Consider the following 27518-nt stretch of genomic DNA (forward strand, 5'->3'; position numbering starts at 1 on the left):
GCCCCCCACACCCCTTCTGCTCAGCCCAGGGACATTGCCAGGCCAGGGTGTCCTCCTTCCGCCCTCTGGGCAAGTCCAGGAGGCAGGGGGGGGAGGGACTGAGCTAGAAATGGCCCAAAGTTACACCTTTCTGGCCTCCTCAGGAGGAGGGTGTTGGGGAGGAGGGGAGAGGACCAGCCTTCTCCTAGCGCAGGCAGCGTACAGAGGGAGCAGCAGCGACGGATTTTCAAGAGTTTATTTTGGAAAAGTGCAAAAGAATAATTCTGGCTGCTGCACATCCAAAGCCAGAAAAATCAAAACGCGTCCTCCAGCTTCAGGGTGACTTTGGGAGAGGAAGCCGAGTCCCCAGAAAGACACCCAGGGGAGGGTCCCAGGAGCCTCAGTGGAAGAATCAATTTGGAGCCCTCCGAGCAGCTCCCAGCCCCTCAGGCGAGGCGAGGCAAGCGCAGGAGCCAGGCGAGGCCTGCTCCAGCAACGCCCTACAGCCAGTTGGGACAGAGCGCGAGGTAGGGCAGCAGGTTGGCCGAACCAGGGCTTGCCAGGCAGTGGGGCGAGGAGCGCTGGGTGGGGCATGAGCCGAGTTCATGGCCACCACCCCCTTCTGGCCAGCAGCAGCCCCTCTCCTCCACAGGCTGGAGTTTCTCGTCCTTCGGCTGGACTGGTCTCCTTGTCCCTGCACGGCCCAGCTGGGGCCCAGGAATCCCCCCTGGCCCAAAGAGGGGACAGGCACAGCCAAGGCGGCCAGAGAAAAGCCGAGCTACTTCTCGGGGAGCTGCTGGGGCAGGGGAGGCCTCTCAGCTGATCTCCAAAGCATAGAGCAGAGGGAGGCAGCACTAGCATGCTCAGCAAGCCACGACCGAGGTAGACTGCTCCTACTGCAGGAGGTTTAGTAATCCTCTTCCCAGTGAGGGCCTTGAGATCCCCAGCCGTCCTCCAGGCCTCGCAGGCCCAGGGACGGTTGCTCAGCCTCGGCCTCCTTGCACAGGGGCACCGTGTGTTCCATCACGGCCCCTTCTTCCAGGCTATTGGAGGCCTGGCAGCTGCAAGCTGGGAGATCGAAGGTCACGTTGGTGCATGTCAAGAACGCTTCCAACATGTAGTAGAAGGTCCAAAAGACAGCAAAGCAACCGAGCAGCATCAGGGTCTGGGGAAGGAAGTGGCAGAGGCTTAGGTAAAGCACATGGACCCTCCTCCGAGTGGGATCAAGACCCTCCCCAAAGTAGCAACTGCTCAGGGGCTCCCTCCTCCCATGCAAAGCAGGGCTGTGTGGCCGGCTGGCACCTTCTCTCAGTCCCACCAGATCTCCATCCCCCACCCAGCGGGAAGGGTGTCACCTTGAGGGTGTTGGCAGTGATGGTGTAGGGCTGCTGCTCGGGGATCTGAAGGCCCGGCGGGCAAGGCAAGGCAAAATCCCCGTTCAGGAACTGACCACTCATGGCCTTCTCCAGCAGCCTGCAGGGGGAGAGGAGCTCTGCTGATCACCGCAGGGACGACCCCCCCCCGCATCCTCTGCTAGTCACCCCAATGACCGTCTTCCTCCCCTCAAAAGTCATGTGTTCAGCAAGTCACACAAAGAAGCCACGTTGCAGGCCAGTTGTGCAACAGGAAGGTGCCAGAGGGCAAAGCAGTGCTGGCACTGCAAAGAACAGCCCTGGAGAGCTGCAAGGCCAGCTACTTTTCCAGATGAGCAGCCTTCATGCTGCACATTCCCCATGCCCGCCCCCTGCCCCCGATTCCCTAGCTCAGCATGCCCTTGGAAGCTGTGCCTAGAGTGTCTGGTGTGGGCACAGCTGCTGCAAAGACTTTCTGCTGAAGGGCCTGGGCGGGGAGATGCTCTGACCCTGGCTGCTGTCTGTCCCTCTCACCTCTGCCGCTCCCGGATGTGAGAGTGGGTCCACGATGAGCCGTAGAGGGTCAGCTGCCACTGGTCCAGCCTGCCCGCTCTCTGCATCTCATCGCCTGAAGAAGAAGCAGGTCACGAAGCATGGGGGAGAGTGTCTTGCTTCCCTACTGCTCAGGCTGAGGGGTAGGAAACTCACCCACGTCACGGATCATCAGCCGATAGGTGCCCTGGGCCTCCTCACCCCAGCAGCGCACAGTGGAGAAGGTCCAGTCCACAAAGCCAGTGGGATCTCTGTAAGGGGAGGCAGAGAAGTTGGGCGGAGGCTTCTCTCCTTAGCCCCCACCCAACCGAGCCTGGAGACTCTGGGTCTGCAAGAGAAACACTGTTGGGCCTTGAATGTCCAGCAAGGCCAGCTGCCAGACCGGATAACGGGTGCCTTGCCTGGGGCCTGAGGGGATGGCCCTGCCCCCATTTTGGTAGCTGGCCCCACAAGGCTCCCTTCCACTCCTGCCCCCAAGCAGCAGTGCACTCACGAGTCCATGCTGCGTGCTGTCCCAACCAGGGAGTCCATGCCGCTGGGGCAGAGGAGGTGGATCTCCAGATTGCCACGGCGTGGGTGGGTGATGCTCACCGTCACAGCCACATGTTCCAGCGTCTTCAACCCCGACAGCTCCAGGTCGGCTTCAGTCACTAAGGTAGTGGGGGGAGAACAGCTGTGTCCCAAATGCAGGGCCTGCCAAGGTCTCCCAACCGAGAGGCCTTCCAAAGGCTCTGGGCACTTGCCGGGGGGTCAAGAGAACCCAGCAACGAGGTCTTTGCATCCTGCCCATGTAGGCAGCATTTATAACACACCTTTCTCTTTCCACAAGACTGCCAGAGACCCCAAAGCCCCCAGGAAAGGCGTTTTTAATAGGGGGCAGGATAAATTCACAGGGATCAAAGTTGACCCCTTGGCAATTGCTGAGGAGCCAGGAATTGTGGCCAGGAGAAACAGCGCTGCCTTCCCGAGTACCTGCGGTTTTCAGAGCAGGTTTGGATTCACGCTGACTGTTGGTAGGAACTCTTCCTCCCATTCCTTTCAGACCTTCCTTGAGGGGGTGTCTCCCCTCCAACCTGACCCTATCCCAGCTGCTTTGCCTGCCAGGGAGGCCACGGAGTTGCCAGGCTCCTCTGGTGCTAACCAGATGCCAAGCCAGTTGCAGGAGGGATCCGCTTCTGCGGAACTGGCAGGCAGGCAGGCAGCCCACCAGGCAAGGGAAGTCTGCTGATTCCCTCCTTGGCTCAGCCTGAGGAACGCCTCTGCCGTGGACGGAGCATGACCAAACAGAAGCTGCAACATTGCCTAAAATGGAGCGCAAGCTGCATCCCTGGGCACTCGCCACCTCCGCTGTCAGGGCTCCTTGGCGCTCCTTGCATCCCTGCCCTTGGTCTGCCTGCCCCCAACTCCTGCCCTCTCCTGCTCCAGGCAGAGGCCAGCCCTCCAATGAAACGGGTGGAGCACGGCCCGATTCCCAAGCTGCCCTCTCCCTCTCCCCCAGCCCCGAACTGCACGGACCGTTCCAGGTGGCTTCCAACTGCCCCGGGTCCAGGGGGATGGCTCTGTTCTCCTTCAGAAGGGGGCTGATGTAGGAGGCCAGGTAAGGGACAGACTCCCAGACCTGCCAGACAAACGAGAGAGGATTCTGCTTTTCTGCCCCACCAAGGCAGCCCCCCCCACCCCCACCGTGGCAGACCAGCCCCTAGGCCCAGGATAAAGAGGTGATGCCAGCTGCGATTTAAGGGAGGGAGTCCTGCACCCTTTTCCTGGGGGGGGGGGTGTCAAGCCAGACAGAAGGAGAGGCCCGCCTCTCTCCGGATTACCAAACAGGGTTTGCACCACCCCCCTCCACCAACAAAGCCCTGAAGCCCAGTGGAGGCAGGGGCGCACCTTGGCTGCGTTGACCAACCGCCAGGCATTCAGCAGTCCAAACCCATGCTGGTGACTGTGGCTTAGGCCAGCCTGGTTGATGTCCCAGCGGGCACGATGGTCTTCGTACTGTGGAAGAGAGCAGCAGGGAGAGCAGGTCAAGACAAGGCAAGGCCCCGGGGCCCTGATCGGAGGCTGGAGAACACCCGGGATGGAGGGGCCGCCCTTCCTGGCTGGGGCTCCCACTTCACAGACTGGGAAGGCATGCCTGGCACAAGCCCATGGTAGCAGGGCAGCAGGGAGAAGCAGCCTGGGCCATGGCAAGGGTCAGCACTGGGTGACTATAGTGGCTTCAGGCAGTCTGCAGGAAGAGGACAACTCCTCAGAGGTAGCCCAGAAGAGAAGCAGCGGGGCACCCTCGTCACACCCATTAAAAGGCCCCCAGCACACTGCCCTGCAGGAATGGGAGGGAGGGTCTGACCAATGGAAAGAGAGCCAGTTCAGGTGCCAATGGCTGGCTGGGGTTCCTCTGTGGCCTTGGCTCACCTGAGTGGCAGTGAAGACTATGATATGTTGGACATCCCTCCAGGTGAGGCAGGGGCGCACCTGCAGCATAAGGGCGATCAGTCCGGCAGCCAAGGGGGCTGCAGCAGAAGTGCCCGTGTGCCCTTCTGTGCAGCCCGTCCCCCTCTGCAAATCCCAATCTGTTGTTGCCTGCAGAGAAACGGGAATTCTGAGAGGAGCCAGCCAGGAAGAGGTGCCCAGGGAAATTCTGAGGGATCACAGACTCCCGGGGGGGGGGGGGGAGCTCCAGCCAGGTTCTCAAGGACACACAGCGAGGAGAGCCCTGACGCCTTGAAAGCGGGCAGGGTCCCTGGCCCCTCTCCCTGCGGTTGCCTGGCACCTGGTCCACTCCTTGCTGAGATGGGATCTGGGCTGCTTCCATGCAGAACTATTAGTTTCAAGCACTGAGGACGATGGAGATGGGGTGGGGAGTGCTTGGTCTGCCTTCCTGGGGGCTTCCCTTCTTCCTCCCTTGCTAAGAGGGGTGAGCTAACCGAGGATCTGTCCCTTCAGTCAGCTGCTAACAGCTGCAATTGGGATCCTGCAAATCCATCTTTTTTTTAAATCCCATTTATATCCCGTCCTTCTCCGAAGACTCAGGGCGGCTTACAATCTAATAAGCACAAATCAATGTGCTTAGCAGTAGCCTTCATTCTATGTATATGCCTGATTATTAGGGCTTTCGCCTCCCCAGCGGCATTTTTACAAAGTCAGCTTATTGCCCCCAACAATCTGGGTCCTCATTTTACCTACCTCGGAAGGATGGAAGGCTGAGTCAACCTTGAGCCTGGTGGGACTCGAACCTGCACTAATTGCAGGCAGCTGGTGTCACTTAAGGAGGCATCAGCCCACTGCGCCACCAAGGCTCTTTAAACAGGCACTTGCTCTGCCAGGAAACAGCAGCCAAGAAGCCTGGAGAAATTCTTCCCATTAAGGAAACATCAAGACGCTGAGAGGCCTGGCAGAAAAATGAGACTTCTCAGGCCAGCCACTGGCCCCGGAAGGACCATGTCTAGGGCCAGAGGGACGGACAGAGATGCACTCATGCGGACGGGCAGCGGGAGCCCTGGCCTCATCCTCCCGCTTGGCTGCACTACAGGAGGATGGACCTGTCCGGCTGGCTCTCTGCCTTTGGCCCAGCATCCCCCACAGAAGCCGACAGAAAAGGGTCCCTGTCGCAGTGTTAGAAGCAAGAGGGAGGACACGGAGCTGCCTATTGGAAAAGCTGCCGTTGCTGCAACAAGAGCCCCAGCCACAGGGGGGGGCCCTCTTTTTCCTCCATGTCCGAGGCTCCTGGTGCCAAAGGGGGAAGATGTGAGCCAGGAGGGCTCTGGAAGAAAGGAGGTGGAGCTTAAGTCTCCCCCCCCCACGAGCCATCTGGGAAGGGCCAGCAGGACACTTGGGGAATCCTCCTTGGCATCGAGAGAGACGAAGCCTCAGCAGCACTGAGGAAGAACGGCCAAGCCAGGTGCTCGAGGGGGGTTCTACTCACAATGCTTCTCATCAACTTGTCGCCTCCACTGAAGGTCACGGCCAGCATGGAGGCGCACTCCTCCGCATAGAACGGCTTGTAGCCCATCTCATCCACGGCGCCTGGGGAACAGACAGCAGAGACCCCAACGCTGGGACTGCAGGAACCAACTGGATTTCTACTGCCTGGCCTTGCTGGCTTTTTCCCCGAGGACCAGCATGGCTAACCAGCCTCCCTCGCAGCCAGCAGCCTTTTTTGTGACTGCAGAGTGAAGCACACACTCCTGCAGGAGAACCCAGAGACCCACAGCTGGAAGGAAGGAAGGAAGGAAGGAAGGAAGGAAGGAAGGAAGGAGGCTTTGAGTCCCAGGAAGAACATGATAACCCTCCCCTCCCCTCCCAAATGGTGGTTGCCGGGCCTCTTCCTGAGCAACTCCCAAGCAGCTTCTCCATGCCTGCTGAAATCTCCCTATGGGCTGGCAATGCTGCTCCCTTCCATTTGGACGGTGACTCTCCCAGCCTGTGCTGGTTTCAGCCAGGTAATGAGTCCCTCCCGGCCAGATGAAGGTGGCAGATGGGCAGCCTCAGGCCAGCCTCTCGGGCAGGGAAATTACCACTGCTCTGTCCAGTAATGCTGGACGTCAGACCAGCCGCTCCAAGCGAGGCACAACTCCCGCCTCGGGTGTTTTGTACACGCATCCTGCAACACACACACTGCTGCCTTCCCTCCCCACCCACAAAGGCCCCTCGCTGTCTGCCCAGGGATGGCGAAGGGCTACCCAGAGACTCTTAGCCATTCCCCTGAATTCTGCCTCAGCTCCAGGCTCAGAGCTGGCACAACGGAAAGAGGAAACACGGCCAAAGCTTCTCTCAGAAGCACAGCAGAGCCCAGATCTTGGGAGGAGAACCTAGAAACCGTTCTGCATCTCGAGTGGCACAGGGTGCAAATGCCATTTCCCTGCTCTCCTGTTGCCCAAACAGCTCCCCAGCCATCAGGGCACCTGGGGCTCCCCCACGGCCAGAGAAGGGCACCCATCTTGGGAGGGAACCTGGCCTGGGGAAGGCGAAAGCACAGAGAGCCCCACACTAGCTGAGCTGTTACCAATGGTGACCGTGTAGATGGAGTTGGCGTAGCCATCATAGTTGCAGTTGTCATTGTGATGTCCCCCATTGCCGCTGGCCACCACAAAGATGCTGCCGAAGCCCCTCCGGCCAGCAATTACGCCATGCTGCAGAGCGGCCTGTGGAAGAGACAACGGGCAACGTTTCAGGAGGGGGACTGCAAGAACACCCCCACCCTCCCCCACTTCTGCCCAGCTGACAGCCTGTCAGAAAAAGGGCAAGACTGCGGAAGCTCAGTGGCTGCCTGGCCCTGTGGAGGCTGGGGCACCACCGAGTCCACCCTGGGCTCCAAACCCCTGCAAACATCGGGCACACAGCCCCCCACATCTGCCTTCCTTCATACCTTTCCAAGCTGATGGGGGCCATCCACTGTTTTGCCATCATCATCTGGGCCCCAGCTGCCAAGGAAGAGGCAGAGAAGGGCACTTAAGGCACGAGAAGGAGAGCAAGCGCTGGGTTCAACACGCACGCACGCACCCAAAGAGAAGGGCAAGGGGACTCTGAATGAGCGGGCGTTTGCTGTCCTTTGCAGAAGCCAGGAAAGCCTCTCTGGGCAGCCCATCAATGGCCGGGACCTCTCTCAGCCCAGCCCCACCGTACAGGGCTGCTGCTGAGGAGAAATTGGGGAGGGAAGAAGTAGGGTCACCATCTGAAGTTAGTTATAAAGTAATAAAGAGGGCAGGACAAAAGTAAATACACAAAATAAATGTCTCTAGGTCTGTTCACAACACAACCACACCAGACCCTGCTGCCAGCCCTGCGTCTTCCTGCAGACCTGCAACTGTAGATGTCGTTGATCTGATAGTGCTTGTTAAAGGCGACGGCCTCCAGGCTGTCTGTGAGGGGCCCATCCAGCACACGGATCCCTGCAGGACAAAAGACTCCAGGTGACGCGGGGGGGGGGGAGGAGGAGGAGTTTGTGTGGCACAAGGTCAAGGAAGTCTGGAAGTACAAATTTCCTTTAGAACCCAAGAGCTTAAAGCTTAAACCTATGCAGCCAGTAGCTAGGCTGCCTCCCCCCTCCCCTCAGAACTGGGAGGGAGCAGCACCTGCAATCCGGCTCCCAAAGGCAACGCCCACAGCGCAGAAGCTGTTGTTGGACACGGCTGCAATTTCCCCGGCACAGCGGGTCCCGTGGTGGTTGCCGTTCTCCTCGTCAGGGTGGGGCATGGGGTCAGGATCATTGGAGTTCAAGTCGTAGCTGCCTTCTGGGCTCTGGGAGAGAGAGCAGCCTGAGAGCTCCTCTCGTGGGCCCAGGAGGAGGAAGCCAGCATGTTCCTGCCCGTGGCCTTCAAGCCCGAATGGACTCCAGTGTCCAGAACTGCCAGCCAGCCTAGCTCAAACCCAACCAATCAAATCCTCCTCCAAAGGGCTTGAAACAGCCATCCCCCAGCAGCACTACAATGCCCATCTTGGCTGCCTGGCCTTCTGAGAGGAAAGCTAGTGGGCCCCCCGTTCCACTGCTTAATCCACCAAGCGGCTCAACGAGGGAGGGGAGACCTTCTGGAGAGGCTGCAGCATCATCCCTGCTTTCTCAGCTTCCTGGGCTCCCATCACCCGTTCCTCACCGAGGTCGGCTGAGCGAACCACCCAGAAAGGCTCCCCAAACCCAGCCCAGACTGCCCTTTTAATTTTTAATTTTAATTCCATTTATATCCCGCCCTTCTCCGAAGACTCAGGGCGGCTTACAAGCTTAGCAGTAGCCTTCATTCTACGTATATGCCTGCTTATTAGGGCTTTCACACACACCCCAAGCGGCATTATTACAAAGTCAGCTTAATTGCCCCCAACAATCTGGGTCCTCATTTTACCTACCTCGGAAGGATGGAAGGCTGAGAAAGGAAAACGCCACCCCCAGGGACATGAACTGCGGGCGGGGGGGGGGGGGAGAGGGAAGCCACTCACGTAGTTGGGCTGGATGTCCTTGATGGTGTGTTCAACACCATCATCCACCACCACCACCGTCACCCCCCGGCCCGTCACATTCCGCTCCCACACGCCGGTCACGTTGATGTCCATCCCGGGGCTCTTGCGATTGTCCTGGTTACGAGAGAGCAGACGCGGTCAGCGAGGGGCCAGCATCCAGCCCCTGGCCCGTGTCACAGCCATACTGGCGGCGGCCCTCCACTAGGCTGGCACTTTGTTCCCTGGCACGCAGTGGCGGATGGGGGCCTCCCCCAGCCAGAGCAGAGAGGCCCGGTGGCTGGGACAAGGGGGGCAGCGACTAAAGCCCACCGAGAGGCCGGCTTACCAGGTGCCACTGCTGGGGGAACTTGGGGTCGTTGAAGTGCAGGGCGCGCTTAGAGCGCTTGAGGAGCCGCTGGGCCGCGTGCCAGCCCACGCCTGCGTGCCGCGCGAAGAGGGCCTCGGCAGCCCTCCGGACCGCTGCGGGAGGCGGGCTGGAGGCGCTGGCGGGCCGGTAGGCCAAGAGGTAGTGGCCCTTCAGCTCGCCGATTCGGCCCACGTTGACCAGACGGGCCTGGCGGGCCAGGTCATCGGCCAGCCGGTCCAGATCCTCCTCGGGACCGGTCAGGCGCACGGCCCACGTCAGGCTCTCCGGGCAGCCGGCGGCCGAGCAGGGCCGGGTCCCCGGCGCCCCGAAGGCGCCCCGGAGCCCGCGGGGGAGCAGCAGCAGCAGCAGCAGCAGCGGCGGCGGCGGCGGCGCCCGTCCAGGGCAGCGGCGAGCGAGCCCGGCGGCCCCCATCACAGCCCTCCATGGCGGGGCCCGGCGCCCCGGGGCAGCATCGGACCGGCGGGCTGGCGGGAGAGAGGGCGGCGTGAGCGGAGAGCCCCGGCCGGACGGGCAGCCGGGGCCGGCTCGAATGCGGCAGCTGCGCGCTCGCCCGGCCGACGGGAAGCGGGGAGGGGAGCCGCCAGGGATGCCCTCGCCCCCCGCCCCCCCCGCCCCCCGCCCGCCCCACGGGCACCCACCGCGCGAGCCGGGGCGGAGCCGAGGGCGGGGCGAGTTCCGGCGGCGGGAGAGGGACGCACGTCACGTCCGCCGCCCGCTGAGCCCCTCCCTCCCGGCGGGGGGGGGGAGGTGCAGGGGCCCGGCAGCGTGACCGTCCTCCTCGGTCGAGCGAGGGGCGGAGCCTCCGCGGCCGGCTCTGCGCACGCTCGGCCGCCACCCCCTCCCGGCTGACAGGGGGCGCTGCGCGCGCGCCCGTCTTTCCCTGCCGCCGCTCTGGCCGCTCGGCCTCGCGGCGTCGCCCGGCGGCAGGAAGAGCAGGCCGCGCCGAGGCGGCCTTAGGTCGGGCGGGGCGCGGCGTGGCGGGCGAGGGTCCCGCGGCCGGAGGGGCGCCCCTCGGCCCGGGCGACGGCGTCGGAAGAGGCGGCCATGGCCGAGGCGAAGGCCCCCGCGGACGCGGAGCCCCCCCGCGCAGACCCCGGCGCCGCCGCCGCCAGGTAGGCCGGGCGAGAGCGGGGAGCGGCGTGCCGCGTCGCCCTGGAGAGGGCCCTGCGGGGGACGGGCGGCGCGTAGTCGGAGGGGCGGGGGTGGCTGCGCCCGGAGGGTCCCTGCTCTCCGAGGGGCAGAGCGGCGGCGGCGGCGGCTTCTCGGGCCGCCCGCTCCGCTCGCTTCTCGTCCGGGGAAGGCCAAGCGGAGCTCCCGGCGGCCTTCGGGGGAAGCGGCGGGGCCGGGCGGGAAGGCGGTCGCCGTGACTGCGGGAGGCCGCCGGCTGCTCCGTCTCTGCGGCAGCACGCTCGCCGCCTTTCCCGGACCCGATCCGGGCAGGGCCGGAGGCCCGGGGGTGGCTCGGCCCGGCCCCCACCGCGGGCGGGCGGTTTGCCCAGGACGGAGCCGCGTGCGGTGCCCCGAGCCGAGCCGCTTTGGCCAGGCGTCTGCAGAAAAGGTATCCGGCGCGTTGACCCGTTCTCTCTCCCTCCACCCCCCGCGCTGCCTTGCTGGGCCCCGGCGACCTTCCTGCGCACAGAAGCAGCTGCCTCCCGCCGGATCCTGCCAAGCCCAGCCGGCTGCGGGAGCAGGAGCCCCCCGAAGAGGAAACTGGAAGGGACCCCAAGGACCCGGACGCTCCGTCCTCCTGCTCCTCCTCCTCCTCCTCGCCTGTTCCCACAGCCCCGCAAGAGGAAGAGGAGTCTGCGTTGCCCGAGGCTGCTGACTTGCCTCCTCCCGCCAGCCCCTCAAGTGAGGCGCCCTCCTTGCCTGATCTGGACAAGGCTGTGGGAGAAAAGGGAGCCTCCCCGCGTGCGGAAAATCCACCCACGGCCCCGCTGCTTCCACAGACAGCCCACTCCGTGGACATGGACTGCTCCAAGGCTGAGCTGGGGTCTTGGATCTTGCAGCACGGAAGGCGGCAAAATGGCTGCCCTGATTTGGAAGATGTGCGCCTGGCAGCCTCTCTGGGCATGAAGAGCCAGGGACAGGAAGACGATGGGGCTGCAAAACCGTCCCAAAACATTGCAGTTCAGGTCAGGGAGTGGATGCTTTGCTCAACCTTCCCAGTAGGAAGTGGGACTGGGAGGGGAGGCTTGGGGCCCTCATAAGGGGCCTGGTCCTGCGTGAAATGCAACAAAGAGAAGCGGGCAAAACATGGGTGGTTTCCTTGCCTCTGGAAGAGAAAGACAATGTGAGCAGGTGTCTGAGGCCTTTTTTCTGCTTCAGTTAGCGTTGGGATAGGGGACAAGGCTGCAGCTGGACCACCAGCCAGGGCCCAAACCTTTGTGTTGCCACTTGACCACAGGTGCTCGGCAGAAATGGTGGGAGTCAGAGAAAGTTGTGTTTCCTCCTCTGGTTGCTGACAGACAAAATCCTCTTCTCCCTTTGCAGACTGATTTCAGGACGGCTGACTTGGCAGCCAACACCGATCTGGACATCGAGAAGAACCTGGTAAGTATGGGATTCCTCTTCCGGTAGTGGTGGGGCTGTGACTGAAATGCACAGTGTTCATCATGTGGAGAAGGGAGCGCTTTATGCTCTCCACTTGTCGAGCTGTTCTGCCTGGCATCCTACCTAATCAGGGTCTTCTTCCAGCCAGGGTGCGTTGGCTGTGCTGGCTTAAGGCTTTGTCTTTTGAAGGTGGCCCAGAGAATTGAAACCTCTCTCTTGCTGCCCAATAGGACAAGATGATGTCTGAGAGAGCTTCGTTGAAGGAGCGATACCAAGAAGTCCTCGACAAGCAGAGGCAGGTGGAGAACCAGCTGCAGGTGCAGCTCCAACATCTGCAACAGCGCAGGGAAGAAGAAATGAAGAATCACCAGGTGAGCTCAACGCTGCCTCCACCCGGTCTACAGTGGCAAATCAGGGAGTGCCAGGCTGAAACCAGGGGGGCACCAGGGAAGGAGGAAGTGATGCTGCTTGGCGGAAAATTGTGTGGGACTTCTGGAATTCCGTCTGACACCAGCTGAGAACAGCTGAGTGGATTATCAGTTGAAGATTGCTGAGCCCAGGCAAAGCGTCTTGAACTTTCACAGCACGTTGAGAATTCTGAGAACATGCTACTGGTTGTTTTCTGTGTTAGGAGATCTTGAAGGCCATTCAGGATGTGACCGTTAAGCGGAAAGAAACCAGGAAGAAGATGGAGAAGGAAAAGAAGGAGTTTTTGCAAAAGGAGCAGGACCTGAAGGCAGAAATTGAGAAGCTCTGTGAGAAAGGCCGGAGGTATTTCAAGGTGCCAGCTGCTGGCCTGTTCAGAAAGCTGATTAAGAAGGGGGCAGCAGGTCACGGATACAGGCGAGCAGAGCAAGGTGGGGATGGAGCTGCATCTAGGCCTACAGTTCTCCCGCAGGCCTTTGGAGTCAGCAATTCAGGAGGTCCACATTATCGTGTGGAAGCAGCCCAGATTCAACGTGCTGGGCCTCCAAGCCATTTGTGCATGTTTGCAAATCTGCAGCATTGATGCCTTTAGTCCGGACCCCTTTGGCTTCCGGTTGTATAGTACAGCTGCTCTCCTGGGAGTCTTGAGCCCAAAGCATTCACTGGGCTGCCCTCCTCTCCCTCCCTGCCTCCCCCCAGGCTTTTGAAGGAGCAAGAAGAGAAGGAGAACAAGATTGTTTCGTTGATTGCTGAACAGGCAGAGGAGAAGTAAGCTGGGGGAGGGAGCTTATGCATCGCCCTGAGCATCACCTCAAATGGAAAGGAGGGGAAGGGGCTCGTCCACACTGTCCCTGAGGCCTCTTCCTACTTTTGCCAGCTGGAAAAGCTGGGTGGCTAGAGGGTAGCTCCTCCAGGGCTTCTGGCAGGCCCCTTCGTTCAGCGAGCATCTCTGCTTGCTCTGCAGGGAAGCATGGGAACTGGAGCTGGGCAAGCTGAAGAACCAGCAGAGTGACATCAACCAGTCAATCTTGGAGGAGACGGAGCGGGCCTGGAAAGCAGAGGTGGGGGGGGGGCTAAGCCTCCTCTGGAGGCTCTTTGCATCGGTGGGCAGGACACGGCCCCTCTCCAGGTGTTACTTCGGCAGCACCCATGAGACTGGTGTGGCGCTAGATGCAAAGTGGCTGGGGGGAAGGTACTGTGACCTGCGCTTTCACTGCCCACTCGGACACGCCAGACGGCATAAACAGGTTGCCCCCACCCCCTCCCTTTCTCAGATCCTATCTCTGGAGAGCCGAAAGGAGCTCCTGGTGCTGAAGCTAGAAGAAGCCGAGAAAGAAGCTGAGCTGCACCTCACCTACCTCAAGTGAGCATGGCCGCAGGCAGGCTCAGTGGGCAGAGAAGGCACCAATCGGTGGGGCGGTGGGGGCATCCTGACCTTGGAGGCCAGCGGGCGGCCTGCATCAGCCACCTTTGGGGAGAAAGGGACGATGCCGTCTTCAAGAGGAGGCCCGTAGTACAAGCTTGAGGTTTTGGGGGGGGGGGCTCGCTCCTGTCAGGCTCGTGGCGACACTCCCACTGGGAAGCTCAGCCCTGCCTGTGACTGCTCTCCCGCTCTCCTGTTTCCGGCAGGCCTTGTTGCCGGCCCCGTGACGTCACACTTGTCCTTCTGTGACTGAGGGTGCCGCTCGATACCTTGGGCTTAAAAGACTCAGGGAAGGGGACGAAGAGGAGGCTTCTCCCCTTCAGCTGGGGGAGTCTTGGTGCTTTTTGAGCTCAGGGCAGAACTCTTCACCCCTTGGCATCTCTTGCACATAGGTCAGCACCCCCTACGCTGGAGACAATCCGGCCAAAGCAGGAGTGGGAGACCAGGCTGAACAAAATACGGATGACCAAGGAGAGCGTCCGTGTAAGTGCAGAAGTCCCCCCCCCCTTTCCCTCAGTGGAGCAGTGCTTGTGCCCCTCAGGGTGACGGGAGGCATCCCAGGGCTGCTGCCATTGAGGCTTTGTGGGCTCGGAGATTGCCAGAGGTACTTTCTCAGGATGAAGCTGGAAGGCCTCAGGAGAAAAAGATTTGTGGGGTGCCCCCTTTTTGAGGTGCTGCTGGAGCTTTTCTCCAGGAGTGTTGTGCCTCCCACCCTGCTTGCGCCCACCTTGCTCAATGCACATCTGTCTTCTAGGACAAGTTCAACGACCACATCCAGCTGGTCCGGAATGGGGCCAAGTTGAGCAGTCTCCCACAGATCCCCACACCCCCTCTGCCCCCGCCCCCATTGGAGGTGAGCCAGGCAATGCAGAAGGCTGGTATCAGGACCATGTCCGCTATCAGGCGCCGGACTAACAGCCTTCTTCCTCCTTTCCTCAGACAGACTTTCTGCTGCCTCCTTTCCAGGCCAAGTCTTCTCTCGCCCCCCAGCTGCCCTTTCCCATCGGGACAGTTTCCATGCCCCCGATGGTCATGCCCAGCGCTGACCCCCGGGTGCTCTCCTTCCCCCTGCTGAACCCCAGCCTCATCGCCAGGCCCAGTCAGCCTTCGCCGACTTTGCCTGCAGCCCAGGAGCGGAGCAGTCCCTGCCTCTCTTCCCTGGTTGGTTCCCATGGGGCACCTGGGCCCTCGCTGCCTCCCCCCCCAGGCCTGGGTGGAGTCAAGACCCCATCTGACTTCCATAGACCCCCTCCTGTGGACAAGCTGGAGAAGATCCTGGAAAAGTTGATGACGCGCTTTCCTCAGTGTAATAAGTGAGTAGCAGCCCCCAGGGCGAGGGCCCCCTGTCTGCCCTAGCAGGCTGCCCTGGGATGCATCCAGGCTCAGACTGATGGAACAACCTGGCGTCACACAGAGGCTCTCTGGCAGAGCGGACCTTCCAGCCTTCACCCACTGGCTGGTGGGCTGGTGCAAGGTCTGTTTGCGGCCAGTGGCCCATGGGAGAAGAAAGCCGGGGGGGGGGGACTCTGCTGGGCTGGCTTGTGCCCCTGCTGAGCCCTCCCCTCGCCTCTTTTCTTTGCAGGGCCCAGCTGACCAATGTCCTCCAGCAGATCAAAGCAGCTCGAAGGACCTTGGCGGGACTCACCATGGAAGAGTTGAGCCAGCTTGTGGCAGCCAAAGTGGCAGAGCAGCAGGAACGAGTGGCAGCTGTTGGCACCCAGGTGAGCTGGCCGGCAAGCCTTGGGCGTTCTAAGCATTACGAGGCTGAAGGCAAGCGGTGGGGTTGAGTTTGGCTCAGACTCAGTCTAATGGGTCTGCTTTCCTCTTCCGCAGCCCCATAGCCGGATGTGCTCCCCCTTGTTCCCTGGTCCATTGCCTCAGATCAGCAACCCTATGTTCTTGCCGCCTGCACAGGTCTCCTACTCTGGGACGCCGCCACAGGTGAGTCCAGTGGGGTCTTCTGAGTTTGCTCAACCCATATGTTGGGGGAGACCCGTCCCATCCCTTGCCTGGGCTTCATGCCTCTCTGCTTTGTTTCTCTCCCAGGCACCTGTGACCTGCAAATTGTGTCTGATGTGCCAGAAGCTGGTCCCACCCAGTGACCTGCACCCCATGGCCTGTTCACATGTGCTACACAAGGAGGTGAGGGGCTGATGGGACCTCCGAGCGGGGTGGGTGGGTGTAGAGAGCATCACAGGTACTCCTTGGGCTTCTGGGTAGAGATGAAGTCAGGAGGAGGACTGTTCGAAGGGCAGTGGTTTACAGTGCTCCCTTCCCCTGGAGCTGAAGGGCAGCCCTTGTTTCCTTGCAGTGCATTAAGTTCTGGGCTCAGACGAACACAAATGACGCCTGTCCCTTCTGCCCCACCCTGAAATGACCCCGGCTGAAGCGGAGAGGCGGAGGTGGCTTCCGAGGGGCCTTGCGCCTTGTGTTTCTATTGCTCTGTATTTATATGGCAGTGTATACACCTGTACATTTTTATTCTATAGGGAATGTGTGTATAGAAAGTTCACATCCATACCAGTTCATAATAAAATGTGTATATGATGCAGTAGTTGGGCAGGACCCTCCTTTCCCTACTTCAGAAGGACCACGGCTCTGCTGCGGAAGGTGGTGTGAGAACTGGAGTATTTTTCCTCTGCTGTGGGGATGCAGCCTGAGGAAGTCCATGGCTCTGCAGAGTGAGAGTGGCATGGCCTTCTCTGCTGCCAATGCTCTCGTGGACGCTTGGATCGGGACAGGGCCTGTGGGATTCTTCCCTGCCCTCAGAATTAAGATGGCCAAGGGCCCATGGCGCTGGCTGTGAGGGCCCCTGGGGCTGCATTCTGGCTTGGATTGCATGGCACCCATCCCATGAATTAATGGTAGCGGGTGAGCCTGCATGAGCATCTGACTAGGGGGGGTTATGGCTTAAGTTTCTTAGCAATGGAGGGGGAAACTCCCTCATTGTGAAGGCATCCTCTGATGTGAGGCATACTGAAAATGCATAGCTATGGTGGGCAAATTCCAGCAAGTAGGGTCCTGGTCAGTACTGAGTGGGACTTGTCCCCTGGGAGACACTAATTTTACCACAATTTGGCTCCACACAAATGGCCCTCACGGGAGGGAAACACATCTCCTATCCTGTCCTACCTGTCCCTATGGGCAGCATAAAACCCATAAAACCAGACCAAACAAACTTGCATTTACCAAAACACAATTAAAAGGTTTTCTAGCTTGTTCCTTCTTTTGCATTTGAAAGATTGGGGAGCCAATATTACAAATATTTACATTGTACATCAAATGTACAACATTTAAAATATTGTACAAGCACATTGACTGCAACTATCCCCGTCTCCCATGGCCAGCGTCGGTGCTGGGGGTCTCCCAAGGAGCCTTCCATTCACAGCAGCCGAGACCCAGTGAAATCTCTGTGCCCTGTTGGCCTCCCAAGGCTTTCCATGCCAAATCCCTGCCCAGAGGACAGAGGTCCCCAGTCCTACAGCTCTCTGCTCCTCTCAGGCAGACCACAGCCAGGGGCCAGGGAAAGGAGGGGGGTTCTCACAACACAGGGAACTGTAACTCCTCATCCACTTCTGTCCGTTGCAAAGGAAACACCACACTGCAGAATAACAGAAGTTGGAAAGGACCTTGGAGGTCAACTAGCCCAACCCCCTCAAGCGGCAAGCCTAGACCACTGCAGGAGAGCTGCCTCTGCTACTGAGGAGTCTGGGCCCTGCCCTGCTCCAGTACTACCTGACCCTCCACGTGTTGCTCAGCAGAGGCCCCAGAGCAGGGATCAGAGTCCAGCTGCCCAGGGGCTCCTGTTTGGCGGAGGGGCAGCTATTTGGGCGCCCACAGCTAAGTTGCCGCCACAGAGCCTGGGGAAGGGCCAGCAGCTCCTTGGCAGGTCAGCTGCAGGCTACTGAGGAAAGACGTCTCTCTATCCATTCCCCGGTAGCCTCTGATGCCCTCAAACTCCGCAAGGCCACTGAGTGCCCAAACTGGCAACAGAGCTGCTTCGGCCTCAAACCCTCTGAATCTTCCCATCCTCCTGGGCAGAGGACGGGAGGAAAAAAGCTGGGCCAGACCCGCAGAAGGGTGAGGAAGAAATGCCAGAACCAGGCCACACATTCAGCTTGCTTGGCATCCAAGAGAGCCGGGCAGGAGGCTGGCATCAGGGGTCTCGTGGATGGGAGGACAGACTCGCAGGGGCTCTGCCAATGGGAGAGTTCCATCTCTCTCTCTCTCTCTCTCTCACACACACACACACACACACAAAATCCGGGGCCTGGCGCTTTGACCTAATGGCCAGCTCATGGGGCCTCCCTAGCAGAACTTGTCTGGAGGAGGGGAGCCCACTGGATCCTTCCCAGGGAGGAAGGGCAGCACAATAACCTCTCCCCACCCCCAGGCAGCTGTTCCTATTACAGCCATAAATCCTTCTGGAATCCTGGAATTCAGGTTTCTACAGCCATCTAGCCTCATTCCACACCAGAAAACCTCCAGTAACCCCTTCGCCAATTCAGTGGGTCCCTCATCTTGAGCTGATCCCTGTCCCAGCAGGCATGGGGGGAGGGGAAGAGGTGACCTTGAAATGGTGTCACCAGACATAAGTTCCAAGCAGGCGCCTGAAGACTCCGAAAGTGGGGCATGGCAACCCCCCTTCAGTTTCATTACTATTGAAATTGAGAAACAAGCACACGCACATCCTTAATAAATTACAAAGAAGCACTGCTCAGAAGCCCCACCCCTTTCCTCTAGCACTTCCATGATGCACAAACTGCAGCAGTCACTGTCGCTGGCAAACTCAACACAATGGGAGAAAAGTTGTTTTCCGGAGAGATGGCAGGACCCAGCCAGTCCGTCTGCCCGCTGCTTGTGCTGGTTGTGGAACTCCTGGGGCACCAGTGGAATCAACGGCTCTTCTGCCACAATTGGCCCTGCCAGCCTCTCTGCCCACCATGGGCTGGAGGCTGGTAGTTGTGGTGGGCCCTGGGCGGCAGCTGAGTGATCCCAGCAACAGCAGCTGTCCGCATGGAGAAGGCAAAGGCCACAGCAGCGTTAGGGGAGGGGACGATGGTCCAGGTGCCCATGCCCAGCCATGTTGCCAGCATGGGCTATGGGCAGGGGGGGAGGGCAGCGCTCACTTGAGCAGGGAAATGTCATCAGCGAAGTCATCGTGACCACGGCGGAGACAGCGCAGGCAGCGCCACTGCGAGACCATCAGGCAGAGAGGAAGCATGAAGAGAGCGCAAATGGCTGCCATGATGTATGCGATGGTCATCAGAGTCGACTCGTCCGTCTGGGGGATGTTGTAGCCACAGTCCTCCATGTTGGGGTGCAGGAAAGGCCCGTCCACCGAGGCCGTCCGGAATGCATCCTGCACTGAACACGGGAACAGAAGGGGAAGAGGCGAGGCCTGACTACAGGGGCCTGACTGAGGGCCCATCTCAACCTGGGCCAAGCACCAGGCCAGGGATGGCAGAGGAATGAGACAAACGTGACCAGCTGATGTTTGGGGAAGGCCAGGCAGAAGCCAGCTGAGTCTCGAAAGGTGGGGGTCTGGTAACACAGAGGCCCGGGGAGAAGGGCTGCTCCAGACATGTTGGAGGACCGATGAACCACTTCACAACCGGCCAACGAGAATACCTGAAGGGGCTGAATCCAAGCTCTGTTTTCATGGCCCTGGAGGTCACCTGCGGGGGCTAGGAGGCTGTTCAGGTCTGGGAAGCAGCAGATGAGACTGCTGGCAGCACTTGCCCCCCTCCCTGCTCTGAGACCTACCATGGCAAGTGCTGACAGCAAAGCCAATGCGCTTCTGAGCCCGGTCAAAGACCACGTAGAAGCCCTCCATGATCACAGCCCCCATGACGGTGCCGGTGGAGGACTGGGAGACGGCAAACTTGTAGCACTCGTCCTGGGAGGTTGCCACGTCCTCAACAGGCCGTAGGTATTGCTGAGAGAAGAGGCAACAAAGACATGAGGCCACGCTGAGTCCTGAGAAATGCTGTCCTGCCTCTCCAGGTCAAAGGGGCAGCAGAGTTTAGCATTCCCAGGAGGAAAGCCAAGCGCACACTCTGCCTTTGAGGTGTTCATCATTTCACATGTTCCTGCATTAAGCTGGATGAAATGAAGTCCAACCATTTCTTCAACAGAACTGGAAGGACCTTGGGAGCTCACGTAGTCCAACGCCCTACCAGATGCAGAATTCCACTCTTCTGGCATCCTGAAAAGTGGGCATCAGGCCCAAGGAAATCAATCTCTTCCCAAAGATGTCTGTTGCATTTTTTTCTGACAGCCAACTCAAAACTGTTCTCTGTGCTCATTTTCCTGTCTTCTACACAACAGACCCCGAGATATTTGGAGACACACAAATTTCTCTTCCAGGCTAAGCACCTCCCATGTCGTGAACTTCTCCTGTGTTTCCTGTCTGAGGCCCTTGTCCTCTTGGTTGCTAACCTCTGATTTGCTTCAGGGTTTTTCAATTCCTTCCTAAAATAGGGTGGCCCAAACTGGGCTACCTATTCCAAGTGCAGTCTGGCCCATGAACCATAATGAGAATGACAACTCTTCTTGTTTTTGATCCCTGCTGCATTTTTCTTTCCGGCTTGCCAGGAAAAGTTAAGCAAAGTCAAGCTCAGAAATTAACCTATGAATCAAATTTACTGCCTGAAAAGATCTGATGCATTTTTTTTAAACAAAGTGCCATTGTAGGACTGGTATAGCTAGTTTTAGCCAGAGGAGCTCCATTTTGTGTGGAAAAGGCCTTTGGCCTTTCGCTCACTGCTGTTCTTAGCTGTTTTCCCTTTGGGCTTCTCGTCCTCCAGCCTCTCATCTCGCAAGGCCACGGAGTAGCCTTATCAAATGACAAGGACTGTCCCAAACCAGGACAGCAGGGGAAACAAGGCTGACGTGTTGGAAACAGATTACTTAGAGTGTAGGAGCTCCCCTTTTCTTGCTGCAGATAAATCAGCTAGAAAGTTTTACATGCTTAATTAGTAGCCTTATCAGGGAGGGACAGAAGGGTTACTCTGCCCCAAGGAAAAGCAAATCCAGCATTTAAGTGGGCCAATCAACGGTTTGGCCAATACTGTCTTCCCAATGTGTTAAAAGTCCCTATTTTGAACTTTTCTTATGTCAGTATTATAGTATTGCTATTGTGCAAAATGAAATGCAGTAGTCCTTGACTTATGACCATTCTTTCAGTGACCATTCAAAGTTACAATGAATGAATGGTAGTTATGACTGGTCCTTGGGAGTTACAGCCATCCCAGCACCCCAGAGTCACATGATTAAGATCTGGCTGTTTAGCAACTGGCTCACACTTAGGATCTCTTTCAATGCCCTGATTACCAGTTGCAGCTGGCTTCCCCAGAAAGTTAATGGGGAAGCCGCCAAGGAAGGTCAAAGTCGCTAAGTGAAGTCTCCATCCACAAGACCCACCCACCCACCCAGACCCTCCGAGATCGCCTTGTGCCTCTCATATACCCTGCCCAACAAATGCTGTGCTTCCCTGTGCCTCATCCACCCCCTTACTCGCTCTCCCACTCAGCAGCAGCCACTTACCTGCTTGCCAGCCTGGGACTTGCAACCTCCTGCTGGTTTCCCCATTGACTTTAGTTGTGGGAAGCCAACGGGAGGTTGGTTCACCTAACTACCGTGGGGTTCAGTGTGGTTTGGTTTCTGAGTACAAGCAGGACTACAGGAATTGCCGTTGCTAAGCAATGATGTCACTTAGCGATGGAAATTCCCATCCCAATTACCACTGTAAGTTGAGGATTACCTGTAATGCTACAGGTGCCCTGGGCTCTCTTGCTCAGCCTCTGAGTTCTTAACACTAAGCTTCTGATACCGCTTAAAATGTGCTTTTGAAAAGAACGGACAATTCTGTATTTCAGTAGTTGAGAAAAGCTGCACATTCTCAGCACAAAGGCTGACATGCTCCACGCCATAACAAATACCTGGGCAAAGTTCAAGTCCTGAAAGATTGGCCCTTTTTCCCAGGCTGCCCAAAGACCTGGTTTCTACCACCAATATTCTCAACTGACCTTCCTTCTGGGTCCCCACCAGTCTCCTCCTCCCCCTCTGCCGATATGGCCCCTCCAAACAGACCCTTCCCCCTACTCTGACTGCTGAGAAGCTGGCACCCACCTGGGGCAGGATGCTGATCCGGAAGGAATGGTTGGTGGCCTCTCCCATCAAGTAAAGAGAGATGACCGGGAAGATGTTCCAAGGGGTCGTTCCCACTTGCCAGCAAACCAGCTGCTCCCCCAGCCAGAAGCCATCCGGGAACTTCTCTGTCTGTAGTGAGGGAGCCACAACAGAAACTGCTCAGCAAAAGGTAGCCTCCAGCAGAGGCCGAAAAGGCAACAGACTTCCTGAAGTTGAAGCTATTTCAGGTTCCACACCAAAAGACTTGTCCCCTCACTTTCCATCGCTTCCCCAGCTGCAGAATCTTACAGGCTGGTTCTAACAGCGACCAAGGACAGTCCCTCCCACCCTCCCCTGACAAAGCCCAAATCACTGTTGGGCTACCCTGCCTCTTGGGGGATGCTGGCTTCTCAAGCGGGAGAGGAGATCCCTGCCCACAAATGATCCCGTCCGCTCACAGGCTTCTCTCACCGAGGAAGCTGTCTTGATGGACTTCACTGCCTCCTCAAAGACCTTCTTGGGCAGCCGAAGGTTGGTGGTGCCGCTGTCCACAATGCTCTTGTCGTAATTGTACTGGGGAAGGGGGGGGTCACAATTCAGGTGCTGGTTCCATATTGGTGCAGGGGCCCACCCGGCCTGAGCAGGTCAGGAAAGCTGCTCGGGAGGCAGCAGGGCACTCTCTGAGGGAGGAAAGGCCGTCGCGGTGCCGCTACTCCTTCCACCATCCAGCTGAGCCTGAGCAAGTCAGCCTGGAGTGCCTGTGCCAACTCCCCTCCCCCCAGCAGCCCCTTCACCTCCTTGCAGTCCATCTGGAGATCCTGCCCATTGATCTCCATCTTGACTATGACAACCTCATAGTACCATTCTTTCCGGATAGGGGTGTACCAGATGTTGCCCCTGTAGAGGGCCTGGTCGATGCCCCCAATGATCTGTGAGGAAAGGGAAGAACAGAGGAACTATTAGGCCACCCAGAATGTGGCTGGAGACTGGCCTACATCAGGAGCAGCTGCCTCTTGCAAGCCCCCTTCTTTGGGTACAGGCACAAGCTGACCCATTTGGGGGAAGAAACAGGGCCTTGGCTGTAGGCATCTCTAAACATAAACATTTTGCACTCTCATTCTGAGTCTCTTAGTTTATTGAGGTCATTTAAAGGTCATGATGCTATAATAGGGAGCCACTCTCTGCAAACAAAAGAGGGGTGAGGCTTCTTGACCGCATGCCCTCACCATGCTGCCCCCCACGGATGCCAGGGTCTCCGAATCATTGGTCGGGAAGCTGGTGCCGCACAGCTGCAGGGAGAAGATGTTGGCCACCTGCGTTTGCTTCACCAGTGAGTCAAAGAAGGGCTCCAGGCTGTTGTCTGGCTGGTGGGAGAAAGAAAGAGAGGCATGCCAACAGTGTGGTTGGGCATCCTCACTCAGCTGAAAAGAAGCATCGTGTCAAGGCTGACTTCTCCAATTGCCCCCCCCAGCAACATATTGGGAGTGTATCTCCCAGAATTCCTAATTGGCCACGAATTAAGGGAAGCATTGCTGTAAAAGATCTGGAGGACGGAGGGGCACAGGGAGGGCTGGGGGGCTTTAACCATCTTCCTGATCTGGACAGCAGTGCTGCAGCTGCTTCAAGCTAGGGCCTTCGCTGAGACGGCTCAGCACACTTAAGTCCAAAGGGCAGGGCTGTGCCCTAGAGACGGCTGGGGACTAGCTTGGAAAGGGTTAAATTTGTGTTAGAACAGTCTCTCCTCATTAAGGCCCAAAGCAACCAGCCAGTCTCCTGCTCAAGAAAAGAGGGAATGAGCTGCGCCATTTGCATGAAATGAAGCTTGAGCGATGCACAGAAGGGTAAAAGAAGCTCACCCGGGCAATTTCGGCATATGCCAAGCCCAGAATGCCTTCCCAGTTGGAGCCATTGATAAAGAACTTGTCCGACTTGATGATGGCAGCAATGTTGGCACGGACCGTGACATTTGGGCCATGAGGGATGGCCACCAAGTCAGTGCCCAGCTCTCCCTCCCATTTCCCTTGTGTGTAGGGCACGTAGACTCCCTTCCGCAGGTCCCGATAGGTGCTGGAGCTACAACAAACACGAGTAGAAAGTCAGGGCTCACCCTCCGCGGTGCCACATCCCCCCTGACTCTTGCAATGTCTTGCTGAAAGCAAGCTGGGGAGCTCTCAAGTGAGGCCCCCTCTCCTCTCTGAGCAGCTCACCTCACCGCCCTTGCCTACTCACAGCTGGCACTGGTAGTATCGCTGCAGAAACTGATGAGGGGCTGCACCCACGGCAAAGTTGCTGCTTCCAGTGTCCACCAGGATATTCAGCTGGAAGAGAGAAGAGCCCGAAGGAGGCTGAATCCACTTCACACAAAATATTGGAGAATGTCTCTGTACCCCCACCCCACATTTGACCAGACTGCATTGGTTTCCAGATGCGGTGGCTACATCTATAGTTCTGACTAGCCCAGGAGACGTGCTCTAGAGGAAGCAGAGAGGTTCTCTGTGTGCTGATACCAGCCACCCCAATAAGAGATGAGTTACGGCTTTTTTCTGTTATCATTTTTTGCAGCAAGGGCCCGTGGTGAAGCCCAAGGCCACTATGGCTCTTCTGGATTTTCTGCTGTAGACCCCAGCTTGAGAGGAAGGAACACGATGGTCAACAAAATGCACAGTTGCCCTCAGCGACAGCCCTGAGCCAAGCAGCTCAGGTGAGCCTCTCCCCGACCAAGGTCAAATCTAAGCTGTGTGCAACTGCTAGATCGCCCACAATTTGCACATCTCCAGTAGGCAGTTCTGGAAAGAAGCCACACCAACACCGCCCCAAGCAGGGCACAGAAGGTGGCAGAAACGGTGACCCTCCTACTGCATCTCGCCCAATTCGAGGTCCTCCCGACCTGCAAAGGCCTGCTGGCATCGGATCTCCGGGGCCATGGGGCCTGGAGGATCGGAGGCCCCAAAGGGCGGAGCCCTTCCGGATGCTGCGCAGAAGAGAGCTTCTCTTGCAACTTGGGAGCCGGGATAGGGCTTTCCGGAGCAACCTGGACTCGCCCCGCCGCTTTCTACGGGCCAGGATGACGCTCCTAGGGATCCGGAATCGGGGGCAGCCACCGCGGGCGGCAGGGCCCCTCGGAGCCGGTAGCCACCGCAGGCCGCGCAAGAGAAGCGGACAGGCGAGGAGAGGCGCCCGGCGCCCTCCGCTCCCCCAGCGGCACAGCGGAGCCCGGGAAGCCGCCACCGCGGAGCCGCTCACCTTCTGCGGGGGGCTGCCCACCGTCATCTCCACGTAGTAGCCCTGCCCGGACTTGCCGCGCAGGTTGTCCACCATGGCCACGAAGCTGCCGCTGCTGCTGCGGGGTTGCTCCCGCTCGCCGGCCGAGCGCCGCGCCCGCCCTTCCGCCGCCGGCGTCCCGGGCAGCGCGCTGCGCAGCGGCAACCGGAGCCCGGCCGGCCCCGCCGGGGCGCCTCCGAGGCCGCGCGCCCCGGCCGAGCCCAGCCACAGCCAGAGCGCCAGCAGCGCCGGAGACATCGGGGCGCCTCTGCGGACCGGCGGCGGCTTTACAGCGGCATCTCCGGCGGCTGCCGACGGCGCGGCGGGGCGGAGGAGTCGGCGGGCCCGCGGGCGGAAAGGCGGCGGCGGCGGCGGCGGCCGAGCTTTCCTCTGCCGGAGCTCGCCGGGAGCTGTAGTCCGGGCCCGGGGGCGGAGGAGGCGCCTCTGCGCAGGCGGCGGGAGGAGGAGCGCGGGGCGGAGGCGGCTGTTCAAGCTCCTCCGCTCGGCGCTCGCAGCCGGGCCGCGGCGATGGGAGGGGCCGCGCTGGGACGGCAGGGTGGAGGCCTCAGCCCCGTTTCTTCTACCCTCTGCCGGTGGGGCCGACGCTTTTGCTCTGGCGGTCCGGAAAGGGCCCTTCTCGGGGCCCACGGGGGAAGCGGCCTGCCGGGGGAGAAGCGCCGCGACGGACGGGCGAAGATGTCCCGGCTTCTCGGCAGCGGAAGAAGCCGCCGCCGCCTCGTCCTCCCGGCTCTGCTGCTTCCGTGGTTTCGTGCATCCCGTAAGTGGATGAAACATCCGCGGAGAAAGCCGGTTAGCCCTCCCTCCGCCTCCCCCTTTCAGGCCCGGAGGGGTTCTGGACGCGGCTCGGAGGTCCAGCGCAGCTTAATAAGGCCCATCACAGGCAGCAGGTCCGCCAGCCGGTACAAAGGCAGGCCCTTCGCCTCAAATGAGTGCTTGGCTCAGGTGAACCGTGGCCCCGGCTTTCCCATGTCCAATGTCCTGGGACAATACAACCGCTGGGTTCGGCGTGGGATCCTTCGCTGGGCGGCTGCCTCGGGTGCAGCACAGGGGTGATCAGCAGAGGGCAGGGACCCTGGAGCTCCTCTCTGATGGCAGCTGCATCAGCCAGCTGCAAAGGCAGCTGTGTCTTGGCGCAGATTGAGAGGCAGCCCTGCTGTCCCATGTCTCAGAGGAGGACGGAAAAGTGACCGGCAGTGGGCAACCTGGCCTTGGGTCACCTGAACGCCTTTCGCAGGAGGCCCTCCCGCCAAACGCCACTGGTCCCACTGAGGTCAGTTATCGACACTGACCCCTAAGCGGAAGCACAAAGCCAGAAGTCCCAGAGTCTGGGAGTATCCTGTACTTGCCTTGAGCTCCTGGAGCAAACCGAGCTATAAAGTACCACCACCACCACATTTAAAAAATGAATTTTGAACACATTTGCCCAAGAAACAGCCACGTTAGTTTGATGGTCAGAAGAACTTCTCCACATTACTGCATGAAGCGCTGGCTGGCCGGCTGCCAGACTAATCTAAAATGCTCAGCTTCTGCACTGGCTTTGCTTCCCAGTCTTCCCCCACAGAATCTTTCATTTCCCATTGCAAGCTGTTCTTAAACTGGATCTCTTCAATAAGCTCCATATTTGGGCCATCTTGGGACTTGTTGAACGGTTTGCTGTTGAGGGCCTGAGACTCCAACCTTGAAAGCGCTTCATTTAAAAGGAACATATTTTCAGTTATTCTCCGTCTCCTTTCATCCCGTCTGCATGGAAACTCAGAAGAGGAAGCTGCCAGTAGCTTAGCTAGATCAGAACAAGATCTGCACGCTTGGCAAGCATTGCTGAAAGCAGACCCTACAGAGAAATCACAACTAGTTACAGGATGCCGTTAGAACAGTACCTAGCCTCCTGTGTCAGTTTGGGATGAGGAGCAAGCAGGGGTTTATGTGGTACAGATCATGCTAAGAACACCTGGACAGGAAGACTTGTGCACGTTATTCCACACTGAACATCATTGCTTATACACGTGCCATATGAAATTTGCAACCAATCATTGTGCTGCCATTTTGAATTTCCTGTACCAGGTTATAAAAATAGAACACCTGTCTTGCTCAGGGCTCCTGGTAGCCCCTTTGCTTCTGATCAGAAATAAAGGGATACGTTTCCACTTTCCTTGGCCCTGCACTGTTTATTGGCTCTTGCGTGAACTACAGATTGGCTTTTAGCCATCACTTTCATTGCACTAATGTCTCAACTTTTTCCTCCCATAAGACGAGGCCTCAGATTGTCCCCTTCTTCTCTGGGTGACAGGAAACATTTTCCAAGCAGCAGGCTCAAAAGAAGCCAGGAAGGGTATTGAAGTTTGCCATGGATGTTACAGGCAGCTGGTTAAAGCCAATTTGCCTGGCTGCCTTGGGGTAAGTACAAGGATCGTGCTGTTCGAACTCCCAGATGGATGTTACAGGCAACGCCCCCCTCCCCTTCCTCTTCAGAAAGCCAGGACTCTGTTCCTAAACCAAGTTCCAC

The 27518-nt window shown here is 58.6% G+C and overlaps 3 protein-coding genes across 5 annotated transcripts; 1 reads left to right on the top strand and 2 right to left on the bottom strand.

Moving 5' to 3' along the window:
- Positions 1-217: 217 nt before the first annotated feature.
- PCSK7 (proprotein convertase subtilisin/kexin type 7) lies at positions 218-9865 on the bottom strand. Of its 2 annotated transcripts, XM_083368641.1 has the most exons (16): positions 9837-9865; positions 9157-9662; positions 8811-8945; positions 7955-8120; positions 7681-7771; positions 7249-7303; positions 6886-7024; positions 5806-5906; positions 4296-4463; positions 3771-3878; positions 3399-3501; positions 2377-2533; positions 2040-2134; positions 1866-1959; positions 1335-1452; positions 218-1144 (listed from the first exon to the last, which is right to left on the bottom strand). In XM_083368641.1, exons 2-16 carry the CDS (start codon positions 9607-9609, stop codon positions 887-889), a joined length of 2241 nt encoding a protein of 746 aa, XP_083224767.1. In that variant the 5' UTR covers positions 9610-9662; positions 9837-9865; the 3' UTR covers positions 218-886. The 2 variants fall into 2 exon arrangements, with proteins under 2 accessions (XP_083224767.1, XP_083224766.1); XM_083368640.1 differs by lacking the exon at positions 9837-9865 and having other exon boundaries at positions 9157-9786.
- A 296-nt stretch (positions 9866-10161) lies between these two features.
- RNF214 (ring finger protein 214) lies at positions 10162-16151 on the top strand. Its single transcript, XM_083368734.1, has 15 exons — positions 10162-10310; positions 10838-11333; positions 11692-11751; positions 11982-12122; positions 12383-12522; positions 12877-12945; positions 13142-13238; positions 13452-13540; positions 13993-14083; positions 14355-14453; positions 14540-14913; positions 15183-15321; positions 15434-15541; positions 15647-15742; positions 15912-16151. Exons 1-15 carry the CDS (start codon positions 10243-10245, stop codon positions 15975-15977), a joined length of 2133 nt encoding a protein of 710 aa, XP_083224860.1. The 5' UTR covers positions 10162-10242; the 3' UTR covers positions 15978-16151.
- A 2062-nt stretch (positions 16152-18213) lies between these two features.
- On the bottom strand, positions 18214-27379 carry BACE1 (beta-secretase 1). 2 transcript variants are annotated; one of them, XM_083368738.1, is made up of 9 exons: positions 24977-27379; positions 23963-24051; positions 23590-23806; positions 22960-23097; positions 22528-22662; positions 22205-22306; positions 21734-21883; positions 19367-19538; positions 18214-18962 (listed from the first exon to the last, which is right to left on the bottom strand). In XM_083368738.1, exons 1-9 carry the CDS (start codon positions 25787-25789, stop codon positions 18757-18759), a joined length of 2022 nt encoding a protein of 673 aa, XP_083224864.1. In that variant the 5' UTR covers positions 25790-27379; the 3' UTR covers positions 18214-18756. The 2 variants fall into 2 exon arrangements, with proteins under 2 accessions (XP_083224864.1, XP_083224863.1); XM_083368737.1 differs by having other exon boundaries at positions 18214-18967.
- Between the last annotated feature and the right edge of the window lie 139 nt (positions 27380-27518).

This window comes from Vipera ursinii (assembly GCF_947247035.1).
Source record: "Vipera ursinii genome assembly, chromosome: 8".
NCBI lineage: Eukaryota > Metazoa > Chordata > Lepidosauria > Squamata > Viperidae > Vipera > Vipera ursinii.